Raw genomic sequence first — 21671 nt, forward strand, 5'->3', positions numbered from 1 at the left:
CGCTTCCAGTTGCCCTGGTAACAGACAACAATCCCGACCCCGCCCAACCCAGCTTCCGTAGGTCTTCCCAGAATGCCGCGCGCCTTCTCTCATTCTCTTCTGGTTCCGAGGGCGGACTCTTTCCGGAAGCGGATTCCCGTCAGTCGCCGCCGACTGCTGGCGGAGTGGTAAGTGTGTTGTTCTTTCCCAGCGTTAAAAATGACTGGAAAGCTGAGGAAAGGCTTTAAAGTCACCGAATTTTTGTTGGCCCTTGATAAATGGATTAAACGTTATTAAAAAGCTGAAAGACGGAAAGCACTTTAAAATTATATGCGACTTCATGTTTTGCTGTAATATAAATAACTTCCAATAAAAAAGCAACTATTTTTGCTTTAGAAAACGAAGAGAAGCACAAAAGAAAACAAAACACCCAAAACACATAGAAATAACCACTGTGAACACTGGAGCCGTCTTCTAGACGCTTTCTATGCGTATAGTAAATGAAATTTCAAAGTGGAATCACGTTTATGCTGTTTTGTAACTTAATTTTTAAGAGTATATTTAAAAAGACGCTACAACAACATGGTTTCGTGTATTCCATTGTATCTCTTGGACGTTGAAACATTCTATCCTTTTTGCACTTAGTGCTGCAATGGAGAAATGAAAATCCTAATAGGTAAATCTTTGCCCATACTCTCATTTCTCTGTGGTAATTACTTTTCTCTTTTTAACTTGGTCCGTTGTATTTGCACTTCCTTATCTCTCCCCTAACACCTTTCCATTCCACCTATGTCTTTATACTATAAAGGGATGAAGTTACACAAATGGCACCCAAAGTTTACTCAATTTTTTAGAGTTTTCTTTTCTTTTTTTTTTTTTTAAAGATTTTATTTATTTATTTATTTGACAGAGATAGAGACAGCCAGCGAGAGAGGGAACACAAGCAGGGGGAGCGGGAGAGGAAGAAGCAGGCTCATAGCAGAGGAGCCTGACATGGGGCTCGATCCAATAACGCTGGGATCACGCCCTGAGCCGAAGGCAGACGCTTAACCGCTGTGCCACCCAGGCACCCCTAGAGTTTTCTTTTCTGATTACAAGGGTAATGTATGCTTATTGTGAACAGTAGGAAAATTCAGAATATAATAAAAATATCCCAATACCTAGGCAACTACTGATCATATTTTGGCATATTTTTTTTCTAGTTTTCTTTCTTTGTTGCTTTCAGTGATGAATATTGAAAAAATGTCTGGTAAAGGTAGGGGAAAATTACAGCTTTTAACTTGGAATTCTTTCCTTATTCATGTAGCCGAACAATATTTCAAATAGTATTTCATGTGCTTATGGGCTGTGGTCAATGTCAGGCCCCATCTTCTCTAGCCTTTCCTGAGTATTTCAGACTCATTACAATAACTGTATTAGTGTAGTTTTCTGTATGTTCATGTTTTAGTTCCCTAACGAGATTGAAAGTTGGCTGTGTGGTCCTGGATAAATTTATTCAATATTGCAGAACCCACTTTTTTTTTGATCAGCAAAATAGTGATAATAATACTTATTTTGTAGGGTTGTAGTGGAGGTTAGAAATAATGTATCCAAGGTGAGCTCAATAAAAGGGTGGCTTAAGAAAACTATTATAATTTTAGCAATCTGTACCTAGGAGGTGTTCGTATTTTTGTAATATTTCAAATGATAAATAATCCTAGTGTCCCATCGAATGTGTTTATTTTTCATTTCCCCCCTCTACTAGTGCATTTGTTTTCCCTTTAATGCTGTTCTTTTAATGGTTATCCTTGTGATTACAACATGTATCCTTGACTAAATAGATCTGCTACAAATTAGTACTTCTACCACGCCCGATCAATACAAAGTCCATCTTGCTGCAAATAGCAAGATTTCATTCTGTTTTTTAAATGACTGAACAATATTCTGTTGTGTATTTATACCACCATTTCTTCAGTCATTCATCGATGCATACCTAGGTTGCTTCCATATCTTGGCTATTGTAAACAATGCTGCAGTGAACATGACATGCATATGTCTTTTCAAGTTAGTGTTTTGTTTTCTTCGGATAAATAACCAGAAGTGGAATTACTGGAATGTATGGTAGTTCTATTTTTAATTTTTTGAAGAATCTCTATACTGTTTTTCATAGTGGCTTCACCAATTTACATTCCCATCAACAGTGCTCAAGGGTTCCCTATTCTCCACATATTCACCAACACTTTTTATTTCTTGTCTTTTTGATAATAGCCATTCTAACATGTGAGGTGTTATCTCACTGTGGTTTTGATTTGCATTCAATCTAGATATTTATTAAACACCCATAACACATAAAGCACTGTTCGTAATCCTCAGGGTCTCTTGAGCCTAATTTATTTCTGTACATTTCTCACATAAGTCATATGCTCCTCTTCAACCTCATCAGTTCTCTTATTATTGCTTCCTCAGTTTCTGCCATTATGCTTGGTCCATCATAGTAGGTGCTGAATAAGTATGTGAGCTGAACTGAGTCATTTAGTGGAAAAAGAGGGGCGCCTGGGTGGCAGTTGGTTGACCATCTGCCTTTGGCTCAGGTGGAGATCCCAGGGTCCTGGGATCCACAGCCCCCACACAGCAGGGGGAGTCTGCTTCTGCCTCTCCCTCTGCTCCTCCCTGTGCTTGTGCTCTCTGTCTCTGTCTCTCTCTCTCAAATGAGTAAATAAAATCTTTAAAAAAAATTTAGTGGAAAAAGAGAAACAGAGATTAGTTAAAACCTGTCAGGCTGTGATGAAAATAATAACAGACGCAAAGTACTTTGTTGGGAGATCAGGAGAGAATAAATTTGATTAAGGCATCTGGGAAAGCCCTGTGAGATAGGTACATTTGATCAGGACCTGGATCATAAGGACTGAGGAAAGGGGCTTAAAGATGGAAGTGAATTAAGGGTTGGAGATAGAAGTAAACTGGTTGTGTTTTCTTAGCAGAAAGTTAATTGGGGTGGCAAGAGAGTAGGGTGGGTCATTGGGCCCAGATGAGGCAGAAAAAAAGTAGTTGTGTCCTACATTTTGAGGACTTTGATATGACCAGTAATTATAATTGCAGCTTTCAAACGTTTCTGAAAAGTACCGCTTTTGATATGGCTTGGGACGTCAGGAGATGGGTGGGCCAGATTGCAGCTGGCCGGCTGGTGGAAAAGGCAGGGAGTGGGAGGATGCCTGAGACCTTCAGAGCGTGAGGAGACTTGAGTAGCCAGTACTGAGGGAGATGGGTCCACAAGGAGGTGGGCTGCGGAACCACGCTTATGAGGACTGGCCGGCTACGCCGTGGGCCAGCAGCTAAAGCCCACAGCAGCTCTGCAGACTGCGAACGCGGCGGCCAGGTTTAACTCTTCCAGCGGGCAGGGGCTCCGGAGCCCCGCCCTCCGTTCCTGCCCGCGCCTCTCGCCCCGCCCAGCGTCCCCTGCTGGGCTCGGAGGCCCAGCGGCCCCGACGTCCTCAGCCTCGCTCTGCCGCAGTCGCCCTGCCCGGCCCGGGGCGGCCGGGTGGAAGGAGGATTTGGGCGGCCCCGTCGGCGGGAGGGCGGTTGTCTTTCCCCGATCTCATCCCCGCCGCCTGAGGCGGGAGGGAACAGCGGCGAGGTCCGCTGGCGGCATGGCAGGAGCTGCGGAGGAGCGTGGGCCCGGCCCCGCGGAGGGGGAACAGCTGCAGGAGCAGCACGTCGCGTGCCAGGTCTTCCCTGAGCGGCTGGCTGACGGAAAGCCCGGGCAAGGCTTCCTTTCCAGCTTCTTCACCAGCAACCAGAAGTGCCAGCTTATGCTCCTGAAGACGCTGGAGACAAGTAGGAGCCGTGACCCGGAGGCCGGGGGTTGGCCGGGTGGTGTCTGAGGCCCGGAGGGCAGGGGTTTCTGGGTTCAGCCCCAGGTGTGGCATGAGCAGGGTTCAGGCACCTCTGCGCAGGGTCTAGGTAGATTCGGCATCCTGGGGCGGGAGTGGTGGCGTCGGGGCGGGGGGGGGGTGTGTGGGTTGGGCCTCAGTTTCCCTATCAGAGGAGGGAAACTCTTGCTTGTGGAATGAGGGAGGAGTCGGATAGTTTGCGCTTTTCAGTCACACTCACTGGTCTGACAGGTCTTCCGATTTCTCCTGTAAATTATGCAGCAGTATGGGGACGTTTGAGTCAGTTTTAAAGAGACACGTTAATTAAGGAATAACCTCTGGCGGCTCAAAAGCAGTTTTGCAAACTGCCTTTCATTGGGAGGAATTCTTAACCTTCATACATGGATGGTGTTCTGAGTGTAGAAACCTCTGAAATGAACTAGGAAATCTTGTGTATGTACCTGAATGCGTTTTTCTGGGGAGAGCGTTCCTCGCTTCATCATATTCTCGAAAAGACCCAGCCCCCCAAAGGGTCAAGAACCACTGCTGTGGGTTAAATAGGGACACAACTATCTGCTGACCAATTTCTCTAGTCCCAGGGACATTGCACTAGAGATTTTTTTAAAAAATTTTATTTATTTATTTGACACACAGAGAGAGCGAGCAAGCACAAGCAGGGGGAGAGGCAGAGGAAGAGGGAGAAGCAGGCTCCCCACTGAGCAGGGAGCCCTAGACAGGGGGCTGGACAGGGGGCTGGCGGGAGCTGAAGGCACACGCTTAACCGACTGAGCCACCCAGGCTCCCCGGCACTAGAGATTTAACTCCTTTACATTGACACCGACTTTCTTTTTTCCTTTTCTTTCTTTCTTTTCTTTCTTTCTTTCTTTCTTTCTTTCTTTCTTTCTTTCTTTCTTTCTTTCTTTCTTCCTTCCTTCCTTCCTTCCTTCCTTCCTTCCTTCCTTCCTTTCTTTCTTTCTATTTTATTTATTTGACAGAGATAGAGACAGCCACTGAGAGAGGGAACACAAGCAGGGGGAGTGGGAGAGGAAGAAGCAAGCTCCCAGGAGAGCAGGGAGCCCGATAGGGGCTGGGATCACGCCCTGAGCCGAAGGCAGACGCTCAACGACTGAGCCACGCAGGCGCCCCTGTTCCCTTTTTCTTTAAAGCAAATCCATTCTAAATACTGCAGGTCCTGTTTGAAGTACCAAGCCACTGTGCTCCCTGCAATTATTATGGTTATCATTATTTTTAAGTAAGAGGACTATAGATTTTGGAATCCACTTCAACCTCATAAAGCTCTCTTAGTTGCTTGAATAATAATGCACTTAATGTGGTTCCCAACACCTGATATACACAAAAAAATAATTATTACTAATAATTGTTTTACCTTTAACACTCTTAAGGAGGGGCAGGTTAATAAAGCAGTAACCTATACCTGTCTTTCTCGTCTCTCATTACTTTTTTTTATTCACCTGTTTTTGCTTTCAACACTTAAAAAAAACCCCAACCTTGATTTCTTTTCTTTTTCTATTTTTTTGCTTATGTCATATAATACACTGCCCATTTGTACACTCAGACGAGACACCTATGTAAAAAGTTGATATTAGAGGCATTTGGGTCTCTTGTACTTTTCTGTACACGGATGCTTAGAAGGGCCCTCAGGAGTCCCCTAGGCCTTTCCACCCCCATACAGGAAAGCCTCTGCGCCATCACCAACCAGAGAGTTTACAGACCTCTGCTGGAGCAGGTTACGGATTCTTTGAGGCTCCTTGAGGCTGCTTGTCTATTGTATTAACAGCTTTAATTGTTGGAAAAATCCTTTCTTGTACTGTAACTTCTTCTCTTTGGTCCTTGTTCTGCCCTCTGAAGAAATACTGATGGACTTTATTCCCACATGGCACTCCTTCAAAGACTGAAGCCATTACGGTCCTGGTTTAAGTTTTTTATTCTCATTTCCAAATCCACAACTCCTTTCTTGCTTCTTAGCGAGCAAAGCCCTGTGCCTTCCCCTGTGGAAGAGCTTCAGTTGGCAGGTCCTGTTCAGAGTGTGGTACTCAGGACGGGATCCTGTTAGCCTGCCGTCTGACTGGGAAAGATGCCAGTGGGGCTACTTTACTGCCTTCTTCCAATCTGGATACTGTGCTGCAGTTCCTTTCCATGGATGTGGCCCCCAATTCCCTCATTCTTTCTTTTGGTATGTGCTTTAATACAGTGTTTGTTTTTTTTTTTTTTTTTAAGATTTTATTTATTTGACAGAGAGACAGCCAGTGAGAGAGGGAACACAAGCAGGGGGAGTGGGAGAGGAAGAAGCAGGCTCCCAGCAGAGGAGCCTGATGTGGGGCTCAATCCCAGAACGCCGGGATCACTCCCTGAAGCCGAAGGCAGACGCTTAACGACTGCACCACCCAGGAGCCCCTAATACAGTGTTTTTGATCCTGTAACTAAATATGGGCTTTAAAATAATTTTTGGTATCATTGAAAGTGTTCCATAGTACCCATCTTGGTATTTGTATCAGTGTTTTATTTCATAAAGGCTTGTTTTTATGTTAATTTAAGCTTGTCTTTTCATATCCATTTTTACCACTTTTAAGATAGTATTACTTCATTAAGATTTGTGAGCTACTTTTTGATAATATACTGCTTTTTGGATAATTCAATTGGTGCTATTTTTTCCAATTAGCATACTTAATTGAATATTGATTCTTTTTAGATCCATATGTCAAACTTCTGCTTGATGCCATGAAGCACTCAGGTTGGTAAGTAAATCTTTTTAAAACGCTGATCTGTGTTCTGGCTGCTAAAAACATAAAAACCCCATACTGGAACTACTTACAATTTATCACCTCAGGTCACAAAGCCTTTTCCATATGGTAGGTGGTGGAGATGGGCTGTATTCTTTCCACATAGGTCTTGTTCTCTGCATACATCTTCTGCCCTAACTCTAAATCTCTGGCTCTACCATTCACCTCTGGTTTTTGATAAAGACCACACGTAAAGTCTTGTAAGTAATTACGAAACCTGGCTTTTCCACTCTACCAGCCTCAGCATTGTCCTTCATGGAGAAGAAATCTCTTATGTAGGAGCCTTCCAGTTGTTTTTTAACTTGGAGGAGATTAGAGGAGGTGACATCTGAGGTCCACTTCTTAACCTTCTGGCCCAAGGGGAGCAACTCCAGCATATTTTCAATGTGGTCTTAATCGGTAGACCAAATACTTCATGGAATCATGTCATGGAATTTGAACTACGATAGATTTTGCAGGGACGATTTCCTTATTTCACCGATGAGACAGCTTAGTCCTGAAGGTCCCAAGGTGTCTTATGTGTTAGCAGTAGAGGGGATTTAGGACATCGGGCTCCTGACTCCTTGCCCAGGGCTGTTTCCCCTGCGCCTCGTGCACACTGCTTTTGGACATTGTTTCTTTAATGCATTCTTGCTTTTTAGTGCTGTTAACAAAGAAAGACACTTTTCTTGTGAAGACTGTAATGGCAATGTGAGTGGAGGTTTTGATGCGTCAACATCTCAGGTAGGCATTTTTACCAAGTTGTTCTCTTTCCCGATATTTGCTAAGCACCTTGGCATGCTGGCCATTCTGTTGGGTAGATTTTGTGTAAGATTCAAAAAATGAATTAGTTATGGTTCTTACTTTAAGGAGCTTATACTCTCACAGGGGAGATAAGACAATGATAAAGTTTGAGGCAGGTTAAACAATTTTAGGTGGGTGTGGTTACCCACAATGGGACAGTAGTGTGATTGCAAGATACCTATAGACTCAGCTAGAGCGTATAAACCTTCTACAGGGGCAAGAAAGACGACAACTGTTGCCCAAGAAAGGGTAGCATGAGCAAAGGTGGTGTGTTGGGAAAGGACAAGGTATATTTGGGGAGTGCCATGTTGTCTAGCGTAGCTGGGGGGCAGGAATATGTGGGAATATGGGGGAATAGGATTGGAAAGAAAGGTCAACCATATGGTGAGAGGCTTTGAATGCTAAACTAGAGTTTCATCTTTACCCAGTGGGAGTGATATACCTTTGTACATTTTTGATTAGGGGAGTAAGTTTTCTCATCTGGAAAATATGGGTAATGATTATATCTATCTTAGAGTATAGTTATGAGAATTAAATGAGATACCTCGTGTAAGGTACTAATAAGCATAGTAAGCGATCAACAAACATTAGTTTTAAGTAATTGGAGGGTTTTGACAGTGTCTTGGAGGTGGTGGAAGAATTAGTTTGTGGGTGAGGGTAGATGAAGTTTTTGTAAGTAACACCTTCCATCTTGAACATACAACCCTGTTTAATAATACTTAGTTGTTTCCTCCTGGGGAATTTTATAGGTATTTTGTTTATTTATAGGTATCTCACAGTAATCATGAGAAAAAGAAACATAGCATAGGTGTGAAAGGTCTGGGTTTTGGAGTCCGGTAGAGTAGAGTTCAAATCTAGCTCCCCTGCTTATTAGCTGTGGGGCTTGGGCAAGTTATTTGCCTTAGTCTCAGTTTCCTCATTTGTAAACTGATAAGAATAATACTTGTGGCTCTCAAAATGGGTCTTGGTGAGTTCATTTCCCCCTTGGGGTTAAATAGAGTGGACATTTTGAAGTTTTATCTTACTTCTCAGCAGTGTTGAGCATAGCTGGGCATGCTCTCCTTTTGTTTTTTTTTAAATTATAATCTGTATTGTGAAGTGTCTCATTCATACAGAAACCTATATGTATGCTTTGGGTCATAGTAATAAAATGAATACCTGTGTACCTGCCACCCAGATTTGAGAAATAGAACATCACCAGGATTTCAGAAGATTATGTGCCCCTCTTGGATCACATTTCCTCTCCCTTTCTTATTCGAACTCTTGTGAGAATCATTTCCTGCTTTTCTGAATGGTTTTACCATCTATATGTACAGCCAAACAATGTGTTATTTAGTTGCTTGGCTTTAAAGTTTTATACATGAAATACTTTGAGTTCTGTGTGATACTTAGTAGTTTTTTGAAATCATACAGTATATAGTTTTCTGTAATAATGATTTTGTTGAGATTCTTCCATGTTGTACACCCCTCTCGTTTACGTAGTTGGGCTGTTATATAGTCTTCCACTGTATGTCTATACTGCAGTTTACCGTATTTAATATTGTTTCTGACTTTGTTATGAACAATAATGCTGTGAACATTTTCACCCTTTCTCCTGGTGCACATGTGCAAAAGTTACTCCTGGGTATTTGTCTAGAAGCAGAATTGCTGGGTCATATAGTATGCATACACTTGGCTTTAGCGGGTAATGCCAGACACTTTCTTCCTCTGGTTCCCGGTATATGACACTCTTCTGGTTGCTCCTTCGCTAGCTCACCTTCCTCTATCAGCTGCTAAATATTGAAGTCTCTTAATCCTTGATGTTAAATCCCCTTCTTTTCTTCCTCTATACTCTGCCAAGGGGATCTCATTTATTTTCCTAGGTCAGAGCTCTTTTGAACTTCGCATCTGTATATCCAAATGCCCGCTTCACACCTACACTTGAATGTCTTAAGGGCACCTGAGACCTCACAGATTTATCCAGGTCCAAATTGATGGTTTATACCATCCCCTATCCCCATCCAACCTGGTGTTAGTTTTGCATATCTCGGTGAATGGTACCACCCTCTATCCTATTACCCAAGCCAGCAATGTAGAGATCATCCTTGTACCTCTGATTCCCTTCCCATATTCTATATACATCACCAACTTTTGTCCAGTTTGCCTCCTTAATATTTTTTAGAGAGCATTCCACTATCCCTGCTCAGGTACCATTATCTCTTGCCGAGAATACCTCCTTAGCCTTCAGCTAGTCTCTCTGCATCCAGTTTTGGTCATCTTGCTTATTTTTCCAACTATAGTAAAACGGATAAACAAAAACACCCCCGTTTCACTCCTCCCTCCCACTGTTCTCAGGATAAGAGTGATTTGGCTCTAACAGACCTCACCAGCCTTAGCTCGTGCCTGTCACCTACAGCTCTGTGCTACAGTGGTATAGGCCTGCTTTCAGCTTCTCAGACATTCTATTCCTTCAGCGCTCCTCCCCTTTGCACAGGTTGCCTTCTCTGGAATGCTCCCTTCCCTGCCCCTCAAATTTAACTCCTATTCATCCATGAGATCCCAGTTTAAACATTCCTTCTGCAGAGATGCAGTTCCCAATCCTCTGGACAGGTCAGGCATTCTCACTGTATGTACTCATGACGTTCTGGACTTTTCTTCATGACAGCTGTCATTGCATGTGTTTAAAGAGTTTGGTAAATATTTGATTAATTTCTAGCGCCATTCGTAGATTATACATTAGCAATTATAATTATAGATTATAAACAGATAAATCTACTAGTAGTTCTCAAGAAATATTAATTGAAAGATGAATGTTGGATGAATGTCTGTAAAATAGCTGGCACATATCCCGGGGTCTGGCACATAGTATGTACACAGTAAATGGTAACTGTTGTTTTTAGGATCCCTCATGTCTTTATTATTCTTATAGGGTCCTGCTCAGTGTGCTGTTGGCTTTTTGCACTTCTTTCTGAAGGTCTTTCTGAGGATCTTCCCTGGCAATTCTAGTAGAATGAGACAGTGGTGGTCATTCATTGTTGATTCATTGCTCATTCAGAAACTTGATAAGAAGCAGTTTACATGTACTCTCATTTAATTCTCACAATTCTATGAGGTAGGTACTCTAATGATCTTTTTAGAGTTGAGGAAACTGAGGCACAGAGAGGTTAAGAAACTTGCCCAAGGTCACCGAGTTAGTAAGGAGTGGGGCTGGAGTTTGAATCTGCTTCATCCCTAGTGTGAGGCTGTGGAGTCCAGCAGCCCGCCGAGGAGGGCATGTAAGTGCTGCTGTAGTTCGGCGAGAAGAGGGAGAAGTTGGTCACTGGGAACGCTTAATGGAGGATGTGCATTAGGACCAGGCCTTGCCTTGACGGATGGGTAGGTGTGGGGTCGAGGGAGGGGAGTAGGTGGAGGCTCTCCAAGCTGGTGAGCCGTCTCACGCCAGAGAGGAGATGGGAGTTAAAAAAGGGGAGTAGATGTCAGACATAATGGAACTTCTCTCATTTTGGTACCTTCTAGATTGTTCTGTGCCAGAACAACATCCGTAATCAGTCCCATATGAACAGAGTGGTCACCCACGAGCTCGTTCACGCGTTTGATCACTGTCGCGCTCATGTCAACTGGTTCACTGACCTCAGACATTTGGCCTGCTCAGAAGTGAGTTTTCTCGTAAAAGATACTTTCCCCGCCCTGGAACACCCTGAGTTTGAACATTTAATTGAAGTATAATGCTTAAGACTCTCTCTCCCTCTGCCCCTCACTACCCCCTCAAATAAATAAATCTTAAAAAAAAAAGAAGAATTGACCTGTAGTTTACTTAAACATACTCCTTTTCTTCCTGTCATGGTTCCATGTTACTCTTAGATTTCCATTTTAACTCCTGAACACAGCTTTGAGACACAACAAGGGATATTATAAGTATCTTCTTAGAATTGTTTTAATTATAACCTTTAAGTTGTTTTAATTATAACCTTTAAATCCTAGTAATAGTAATGACTTTATAATAATCATTTTTAACCAAATATATATATATATGCCAAATATATATATACCAAATATATATATATATGGTATATAATAACCTTAACCAAATAACCATTTTTCCTGTGGAATAAACTATATAATATAAAAACTAATGCTAGTTGACCCTGGCTGAGGACTGTGTGCCAAACACTGTTCCTTTTGTGGATTCTTACTGAGTCCGCTCAACAGTACATCCAGGTAGATGCTGTTATCTGCATGTTAGATGTGTCGAAAAGGAGGCATTTATGGAGCACCATGGTTAGTAAGTGGCAGAGGCAGGATTATAACCGGGTTCTTAACCGGCCTGCTGTGCTGCCTTCCACAGGTGGAGCTCCTTGCTTGCCCTAGAGTAAAACATTAAGTCTCAAAAATAGGACGTAAAAGTGTTTTATTGTTGAGCACTCTGAGCTGCTCTCAGAAGCGCGGCATATTTATGCTCTTAGAGGGACATATGTATTCAGTACTTGCATTTCATTAATGGAAGAGTGCAATGTGCTGAGAAGTTAAAAAAAAAAAACAAAACAACTAACTAATATAAATTTAAGCGTATACTTTATAACTTAGATTATTTTCTCTTTCCCTCGAAATTAATAAGCAGCCCCACTGCATCTAATTAGAACTTACAGTATTTGGAGAGTAGACTGAAATCTCTGTTTTTAAATAGGTCTCTGTCTTGGGTGTTATGAGAATTAATGCCTGTTAGCTAGCTAAAGTGTGTTAAGTGCCTGGAACTCCTCAGAGGAATGAGGCCATGTTATTGTAGAAGTAACAAGAAGTGGGCTGTCCTGTTTGCGGTACGTCAGCAAAAATGTGCTACAGGTTGCCTGCAGCATCCATGTGGGTAGTTCTAAGACTTTTTCATCTATTGAAGCTTCATTTTACCTTAAAAATATAATGAATTAGAAAATATATCCTAACTTAAGGCTGTCTTGCTTACAGCATGACCAGTCGGGAATGTTCTTGTGCTTGGAATGTTCTTGCTTAAGTTTCAAGAACTTAATTTTTCAAAGGACAGTTGAGGCCCCAGAGGAAGGCCTGAGTTCACACAGGTTTAAGGGAGGTTCTGGAGAGTTTCAGTGTTTTGGGCTAAGGGCAGGTGGTTCCTGTTCTCAAAGTGTCTTACATGCCAATGTGTATAATTTTAAGCTTATATTGAAATTCAGTTTGTAGATCTTTGAAAGAATGCTACCTTGCAGTCCTTTTGGTAATATCTAGAAATGTTGTATCTTGTGGAGAACATGGACTTTAACTCTGAGGTCCAACTTTCTGACTTTTGGTTTCAAAAGAAATTAGTTCTTTCAATAACGTTACAGTGTGAAGTTTTGAAAATTCCCTTTGATAAATGATTGATCCTCCCCCGACCCCCAGTTTATTTTGCATTGTCTAGCCCAGCTTACGGATATCTGCTCTTTTTCTTAAGAATAACTTAAAATGGTCTTATGTCAGAGTTTAAAACATTCTTGAAGAAGGTCCGATGGGTGGGTATGCTATTCTCAGAAAGACATGCTAAGTTTAAATTCTTTTTACAAAACTTTTTATAGAGCAGGATCCCTTACTTTCTTTCTGTTTGCTTCTGTCTTTGTGATAGGTTCGAGCTGCTAACCTTAGTGGCGACTGCTCACTTGTAAATGAAATATTCAGGTTGCATTTTGGATTGAAACAACACCATCAGGTAAAACTAACATATGGAATCACTTTGCCTCCAGAGTGCTGGGGGTGGAAATAATGCATAAAGAAATGAGAAGTACATTTCGTATTTGCAATGTGAAAGAACTACTTCTATGGGAAGAATACAGAATGTATCCCGTTGGAGCCAAATAGATAGAGTTTAGTTCTTTTTAGTTACGGGCAAGCTGTGTGACTCAGCGAGAGAGTTTAATAGTGAAAAGAACTACGTGATCTTGTTCTTGGGATCCTTTTGAAGCAGGTAGGTGAAGTACAGACACAAAATCACATCCTGTCTGACTTTGATCCCTGCAGTCCGGGACTTGTATTCCCGAGACAAACGAATAGAACTAGCAACAGGAGGGAAAGTACAGGGACGTAGTGGGAGCCTGGTTGAAGGAGAAGAGTCTTAGAGAATGGAGTCCCTGTGTTCGTACAGCATGTACCCAAGAGACAGCGACATCGAGGACTGTGACTGATGGTAAAATACCGTAAAATTGCCCAGTATGGGCAATGTATTACATTCGGAAAGAAGTAAACCTGAACTGTGATCTATACGTGTACATCCCAAATCCATAGCTCCAAGAGACAAATTTTTACCGCTTTTTCTGCTGGGGAAGGGAGAAATATCCTCTTTCTAGCAATTGCTGTCATAGCTCCATATGGTTCGTCCTCTCTTTTTTTCCTTGATGCCTGGGGTTTATTTTTAAAATCAGCATTTAGTGTAATTTAGGTCGAGAAGCAGTGGTTTATGTTCTAATACTAGTGAGCATCTCCAGCTCCGGCATGCTGACCAGGGTGAAGTAAAACAGGAAACACATATAGGTGAATGATGGACAGATGGCACAGCCATAAGAACCAGTATTTGGTTATTTTCCATGAAAAGGTTAGATGCCATTCTTTTGAATTTTAGTTTGTGCTTGTGGAGAAGTAAATGGATTTAAAGCTCTCCAAGAATTCAAATGGCAGGACCTTCCGTTTCTTAACATTTTTAGAATACTGAGAAACTCTAGCCTTTTCTTAGGTACAGAATTTTTTTTTTAAAGATTTTATTTATTTGACAGAGAGAGACAGCCAGCGAGAGAGGGAACACAAGCAGGGGGAGTGGGAGAGGAAGAAGCAGGCTCATAGCGGAGGAGCCTGATGTGGGGCTCGATCCCAGAACGCCAGGATCACACCCTGAACCGAAGGCAGACGCTTAACGACTGCGCCACCCAGGTGCCCCTCTTAGGTACAGAATTTAATACCCATACAAAGAATGCTCAGGAAAAAGAAAGTTGTTTGATTTTTTTTTTTCCTCCTGAAAAACTAAGACACCTTCAAATTTTGTGTATATATATGTGTGGCTTCCTGTTGTCTCCACAGGAGATGCCCCTCTTGAAGGAAAGGTTATCTAGTATTAGTCAACTGGAAAGTAGAGGAAGAAAAAGACATAGAAGTAAAGTATATATATATATATATATTTTTTTTTTTTTTTTAAAGATTTTATTTATTCATTTGAGAGAGAGAGAGAGAGACAGCCAGCGAGAGAGGGAACACAAGCAGGGGGAGTAGGAGAGGAAGAAGCAGGCTCCTAGCAGAGGAGCCCGATGTGGGGCTCGATCCCAGAATGCTGGATCATGCCCTGAGCCAAAGGCAGATGCTTAACGACTGAGCCACCCAGGCGCCCCAGAAGTAAAGTATATTTTAAATCTATTTAAATTTTATTAAAAATCCAACCAGAATCTTATTTATAGTTTTTTTGGTTGGTTGGTTGGGTTTTTTTTGATTTTTGCAAATTGGGAATTACTGTTTGTTGGACTGCCTAAAACTTCAGAGAATGACATCTGGTTATATTATTGGGAAAGATGAAAAATGGAGGAAGTCTTATTTATACTTAGATAATTTTAGATCAAGCTAAACATATTAGCTTGATCTAAAATTAAACATATTTAAGAGTTTATTTAAACATATTTAAGAGTTATGTTTCTACTTTAGAATGACCGAAGTTAATAAAATAATATGAAAGGGAATTAATTCTTTTTTTCCATTGATTTTTTAAATTTTAATTTAATTAATTAACATATAATGTATTACTAGTTTCAGTGGTAGACTTCAGTGATTCATCAGTCTTATATAATACCCACTGCTCATTAGATCACATTCCCTCCTTAATGTCCATCACCCAGTCACCACATCCTCCCATCCCCCTCCCCTCCAGCAACCCTCAGTTTGTTTCCTATGATTAATAGTCTGTTATGGTGGGGCACCTGGGTGGCTTAGTTGGTTAAGCCTCTGCTTTTGGCTCAGGTCATGATCCCAGAGTTCTGGGATTGAGCCCCGCTTCAGGCTCCCTGCTCAGTGGGGGGGTCTGCTTCTCTCTTTCCCTCTGCCCCTCATCCCCACTTGCGTTCTTTCTCTCTCTCTCTCTCTCAAATAAATAAATAAATAAATCTTAAAAAAAAAATAAGGGAGTCTCTTATGGTTTGTCTCCCTCTCTGATTTTGTCTTCTTTTATTTTTCCCTCCCTTCCCCTATGATCCTCTGTTTTGTTTCTTAAATTTCACATATGAGTAATTGTCTTTCCTGATTGACCTACTTTGCTCAGCATAATACCCTCTAGTTCCATCTATATAGTTGCAAATGGCAAGATTTCATTTTTTTCATGGCTGAGTAGTATTCCATTATATATATGTACCACATCTTCTTTATCCATTCATCTGTCGATGGACATCTGGGCTCTTTCCATAGTTTGGCTATTGTGGACATTGCTGCTATAAATGTTGGGGTGCAGGTGCCCCTTTGGATCACTACATTTGTATCAATGGGGTAAATACCTAGTAGTGCAATTCCTGGGTCATAGGGTAGCTCTATTTTCAACTTTTTGAGGAACCTCCATACTGTTTTCCAGAGTGGCTGCACCAGCTTGCATTCTCACCAACAGTGTAAGAGGGTTTGAAAGGGAATCAGTTCTGACTGTGGTCAGACGTTGTATAAAATGCCATTATTTCCTGATTAAATTGTCATATGAAATTAAAGCCACATACTTTTCTTTCTCCTTAGACTTGTGTGCGAGACAGAGCCATTCTTTCTATCTTGGCTGTTAGGAATATCAGCAAAGAAGTAGCCCAAAAGGCTGTTGATGAAGTTTTTGAATCTTGTTTCAATGACCATGAACCTTTTGGAAGGATCCCACATAACAAGACTTATGCAAGATATGCTCATAGAGACTTTCAAAACCGTGATCGGTATTACTCAAATATATGAAGACAATGACATTTTATATTATGGAGCTTCTGTGATCATGAAGAAAATATGGTTCTTAAGTGGACAAATATATAAAAGGGAAATGATAAATTAAATACAGATAAAACACAGAAGATACTGATCAGAAAATATATAAAAGGGAAATGATAAATTAAATACAGATAAAACACAGAAGATACTGATCAGAAAAACTAACTGTGGTAAAAGTGAAACTGCCTTAAACTCCAAGGCAAAAGTTTTAACTTTATAGTTAACCATTTGGTAAATAAGGCAAATAAATTATGTTTTTGTATTTTTTATGTCATACTTGTGTTTTTTATTTGTGGTTTTTTTTAGATTGTGATTTATTTTTGTTACATGTGATTATTTTAAAATTTGATTATGAAAACTGTGAAGTGTGTCCTTGTATGAAGTTGATAGGCGACCATTGTTGGTATTTACATTATTTACATTAAATGTAAAGAAAAATGTACTGATTTTATTATAGGTCATTTATTGAGATGTTATGATGATCAAAATATGCAAAGAATGAAAGTTGAGAATGATTGATTCAATGGTCAATGCCTCCCTTCTCCTTCTTCTACGTGGCTTAATTTTCTGGGGATAGTCCTGATTAGATTTTTCTTCTTTTGTAAAGGCAGTGCATTAAATTTATAATGTAATTGAATTTAATTTTATGTATTTATAAGATTTTTCATATAATCATTCTCAAATCTTTTGTCAGGCCCTGGGTCTGAGTTTTAGATTCAGAAAACAGGTCATCATATCTCTTCCCCTTAACTGGTAGCTGCATCTTCCATCTGTCTCTGGCAAATGTTTCTTGGCCTATGTCCAGACTGAAAGACTGTGATGCCTGTATGTAGATGTGGCTAATTAAGGATTTAAGGACAAGGAAGTTAGCAGAATTATTTCTTGTGAGTTAAAATTTGATTAAATTATTAAAGTGATACCCAAGCTTGATAACTTACTAAACATTTAAACAAGGTTTGAGGATTCTGGGAAGATGGCAGAGTAAGAAACAACAGAAATATGTTTCCCCACCTAGACAAAATTGCACTGGCAGAATCTTATATAAATATTTTGAAACTTGAGTCTGAAGGCTCCTAACTTCCAGGGAAAGGCTTGGGTGGTAAATTGCAGTTAATTTTGGTCAATTTCAGCTCTTAGCACAGTAGTAACTACCCATCTCCTACCACTCTGCCCTGTGGCAGACAGCTAGATATGTGTTCCTCAAGTAACTTGTACACAGATTGTGGAGCCAAGGTGGGCAAAAAGCACCATGTCTTCCATATATTTGGGATCTGCTCTGATGGCTGCTTCTGAACACAGAGGTTCAGAGAAAGAGGTGGTGGCATTGTTTCACCCCCTCCCATTTTTTCAAACTGTTTCCCATCTGGCTGACATGACTTTCAGGATGTTTAAAGGGCTGGTGCCTTTTTTTTTTCTGTCCTTCACTTTCCCCTTTTGGGATCCAGACATTGAAGACTAGGCCATTCAAAAACAATGGCAGGGGTGCCTGGGTGGCTCAGTCAGTTAAGCATCTGCATTCAGCTCAGGTCATGATCCTGGAATACTGGGATTGAGCCCCGTGTTGGGCTTCCTGCTCAGAGGGGAGCCTGCTTCTTCCTCTCCCTCTGCCCCTCGTTCTGCTTGTGCCCTCTCGTGCTCTTTCTCTCAAATAAATAAAATCTTAAAAAATGAAAAACAAAAACAAAACCTAAACAAAGGCATATACAGGGGGAATTAGAAAGACATCAGGCATGCCCAGGGAAGGGCTCAGTCTCAGAAAAACCCAAGAAGACCCAAGTTTACACCTCAGGCTGATCTTTGGCACAGAGACAGTCTGCAACAATTAAAAGCAAAAACTAAAACCAAAACCCGAAATAACAGCTAACCCCGAGGAAGCAGAAGAATCTGATTTTCAGAGTTACCACATTACTTGATTCAAATGTCCAGTTTTCAACCCCAAAATCCCAAGGCATACAAAGGATACACAAGAAAGTGTGGCCCATTCAAAGGAGAAAATAAACTAATAAACTTTTCCTGAAAAAACCTGATGGTGGATTTAGCAAAGAATTTAAAACAACTGCCTTAAAGATGCTCAAAGAACTAAAGGTAAATGGGGAGTCAAGAAATGATGTACAAACAAAATGGAAATATCAATAAAGAGAGAGAAAACTTAAAACCCAAAAGACCTGAAAAGTATAATAAATGACAAAAATCCACTTGAGGGATTCAAAGGCAGATTTGGCCAGGCAGAAGAAAGAATCAGTAAACTTGAAGGAAAGGAAAATTATTGAGTTTAAAGGATAGAAAAAACATTGAAGAAAATGGAATAGAGCCTAAGGGACAGTAAGGATACAATCAAGTTGACCAACATATGCATTCTGCAAGTCCCAGGAGAAGAGAGAAGGGGGTAGAGAGAATATTTGAAGAAATTTTGGTTTGAAACTCCACATTTTCTTTTCTACATAATTTTATTTTATTTTATTTTTTTTATATATATATATTTTTAAAGATTTTATTTATTTATTCAACAGAGATAGAGACAGCCAGCGAGAGAGGGAACACAAGCAGGGGGAGTGGGAGAGGAAGAAGCAGGCTCACAGCGGAGGAGCCTGATGTGGGGCTCGATCCCATAACGCCGGGATCACGCCCTGAGCTGAAGGCAGACGCTTAACCGCTGTGCCACCCAGGCGCCCCTCTACATAATTTTAGAAACTAATACATTAAAGAAGTTACTAGTTTATGTTTTGGGGCTCACAATGTATAAATATGTAATTCTGTGGCACCAACAACTGAAAAAGAGAAAGACAGTTTTAAAGGGGCAGAATTTTTGTATGTTATTGAAGTTACACTGGTATAAATTCAAAATAGAGTGTTAAAACTTTGTGATGTTAAATGTAATCCCCATAGTAACCACAGGAAAATAGCTATAGAATATACACAAAAGGACATGAAAAAAGAATTTAAATGTTTCACTACAAAAAAATCAAGTAAACACAAAAGAAGAGAGTAGTGCTGTACATGGGAGACAAAAAAGCTGTAAGGTATGTAGAAAAATATGTAGCAAGATGCCTGAGGTAAATTTCCTCTTATCAGTAATTATTTTATTATTTTAACAGATTTTAATTATTTATTTACTTATTTACTTTAGAGTGAGAGAGAGCATGAGCAGGGGGAGCGGCAGAGGGAGAAGGAGAGAGAGAGAATCTCAAGCAGACTCCATGCTGAGCACGGATCCTAAGGCGGGGCCTGGTCCCATGACCCTGAGATCATGACCTGAGCTGAAATCAAGAGTTGGATGCTCAACCGACTGAGCCACCCAGGCACTCCTCAGTTATTATTTTAAATGTAAGTGGATTAAACTCTCCAATCAAAAGATTGGCAAGAGATTGGCAGAATGGATTAAAAAAAATGACCCAACTATAAGATGTCTACAAAAGACTCATCTAAGATGCAAACACAAATAGATTAAAAATGAAACAATGGAGGGGCACCTGGGTGGCTCAGTTGTTAAGCGTCTGCCTTCAGCTCAGGGCGTGATCCCAGAGTCCTGGGATTGAGCCCCATATCAGGCTCCTCCGCTGGGAGCCTGCTTCTTCCTCTCCCACTCCCCCTGCCTGTGTTCCCTCTCTCGCTGGCTGTCTATCTCTGTCAAATAAATAAATAAAATATTTTTTTAAAAAAGTGAAACAATGGAAAAGGATAATCCATGCAAATAGTAACCAAAAGAGAGTAGGGTTGACAATACTAACATCAGACAAGATAGACTTTAAATCAAAAAAGTTTACAAGAGATAAAGAAGGATATTATATATAAATAAAAGCTTCAATAGAACAAGAAGACATAACATTGACAGAGCTTATAACAGATCACCAAAATACGTGAAGCAAAAGGGACAGAATTAAAGGGAGAAATAGATCTATAATAATACTGGAAACTTCACTACCCCACTATCAACAATGGATAGAAGAACCAGATAGAAGATAACCAAATAAACAGAGGACTTGAACCACAAAATAAACCAACTGGATCTAACAGATACACACAGAACACTCTAACCAACAGCAGCATGCATATTCTTCTCAAGTGACATGAGATATTTTCCAAGGTAGACCATATGTTAGGCCACAAACTAATATATCAATATATTTAAAAAGATATAAAGTATCTCCTCTGACCACAAAGGGATGAAAGTAGAAATCGATAACAGAAGGACAATTGAAAATTTACAAATCTGTGGAAATTAACACACACAACCAATGGATCAAAGAAGAAGTCACAGGGAAATTAGAAAATACTTAAGGCAAATGGAAACAAAAAGACAAAGTACCAAAAATTATAGGGCACAGCAAAAGCAGTGCTAAAGGAAAAATTTATAGGTATAAATACTTATGTTAAAAAAGAAGAAAAATCTCGAATCAGCAACCTAACTTTAGAACCTAAGGAACTAGACAAAGAAGGACAAACTAAACCCAAAGCTAGCAGAAGGTAGGAAATCATAAACAGAACAGGGACCAGTGACATAGAGAATAGAAAATAATAGAGAAGATTAATAAAACCAAAAGATCAACAAAATTGACAAACCTTCAGCTAGATGGACTAAGAAAAAAAAGACTTCAAATTACTAAAATCAGAAAGTGGGAACATCAGTATCAAACTACAGGAATAAAAAAAGATTATGAGAATATTGTGGACACACATATATTGGATCACCTAGATGAAAAGGACAAATTCCTAGAAATGCAACACCAAACCATAAAGAACAGAAAATCTGATTAGACCTAAAACTAACAGGGAAATTGAATCCATAATAAAAGATCTTCAGGGGGAGATAATTCAAGATGGCGGAGGAGTAGGAGACCTTAGTTTCGTCTGGTCCCAGAAATTTAGCTAGATAGCTATCGAAGCATTCTGAACACCGGGGAACTCAACCCGAGAGCTAAGAAAAGAATAGCTGCAACTCTACAAATAGGAAAGCGACAACTTCCTGCAAGGTAGGAGGTGTGGAGAAGGGAATCTGAGGTGATATATGGGAGGACAGACTGTGTGGGGAGGGAGCCTCTGTAAGCTGGCTACTGGAAGGTGATACAGCCGCAGAGCGCAAAATCAGAACTTTTAGAAGTCTGCTCTAGTGAGGGATGTCCCTGCCTGAAAGGTGCTCAGGTGGTGAAGCAGGGCGGAATCCCAGGTGGGACAGTGTGGTGTCAGGATCTCCAGGGTCACAGGAAGACCAGGGGTGCCCGAGTGTGGCAGAGCTCCCAGGCATTGGAGCGGGGAAGCTGGCTGCAATCAGCGAGCCCAAGAGTGAGCTTTCAACTCAGGGTTGCCCTATGCCTTGAACCAC

General features: G+C 40.7%; 1 protein-coding gene across 7 annotated transcripts; it reads left to right on the forward strand.

The window, feature by feature from the left end:
• Positions 1–109: 109 nt before the first annotated feature.
• Positions 110–16627, forward strand: ATP23 (ATP23 metallopeptidase and ATP synthase assembly factor homolog). Of its 7 annotated transcripts, XM_034644041.1 has the most exons (7): positions 110–167; positions 6538–6579; positions 7270–7351; positions 10320–10502; positions 10907–11044; positions 12999–13082; positions 16118–16627. In XM_034644041.1, the coding sequence occupies exons 5-7, from the start codon at positions 10946–10948 to the stop codon at positions 16319–16321; spliced, it is 387 nt and encodes a 128-aa protein (XP_034499932.1). In that variant the 5' UTR covers positions 110–167; positions 6538–6579; positions 7270–7351; positions 10320–10502; positions 10907–10945; the 3' UTR covers positions 16322–16627. The 7 variants fall into 7 exon arrangements, with proteins under 7 accessions (XP_034499932.1, XP_034499930.1, XP_019651792.1 ...); XM_034644039.1 differs by lacking the exon at positions 10320–10502; XM_019796233.2 differs by lacking the exon at positions 10320–10502 and having other exon boundaries at positions 116–167; positions 6538–6583.
• The last annotated feature ends 5044 nt before the right edge of the window (positions 16628–21671 follow it).

Source organism: Ailuropoda melanoleuca, chromosome 15 (genome assembly GCF_002007445.2).
Source record: "Ailuropoda melanoleuca isolate Jingjing chromosome 15, ASM200744v2, whole genome shotgun sequence".
Lineage (NCBI taxonomy): Eukaryota > Metazoa > Chordata > Mammalia > Carnivora > Ursidae > Ailuropoda > Ailuropoda melanoleuca.

What these genes read in the sequence shown, in the direction of transcription:
- ATP23 (XM_002916030.4), top strand. Translation starts at nt 3,606, where the DNA reads ATGGCAGGAGCTGCGGAGGAGCGTGGGCCCGGCCCCGCGGAGGGGGAA. An exon ending in GCCATGAAGCACTCAGGTTG is followed by an intron (nt 6,584 to 7,269) that starts GTAAGTAAATCT and finishes CTTGCTTTTTAG; the next exon opens with TGCTGTTAACAAAGAAAGAC. An exon ending in GACATTTGGCCTGCTCAGAA is followed by an intron (nt 11,045 to 12,998) that starts GTGAGTTTTCTC and finishes TCTTTGTGATAG; the next exon opens with GTTCGAGCTGCTAACCTTAG.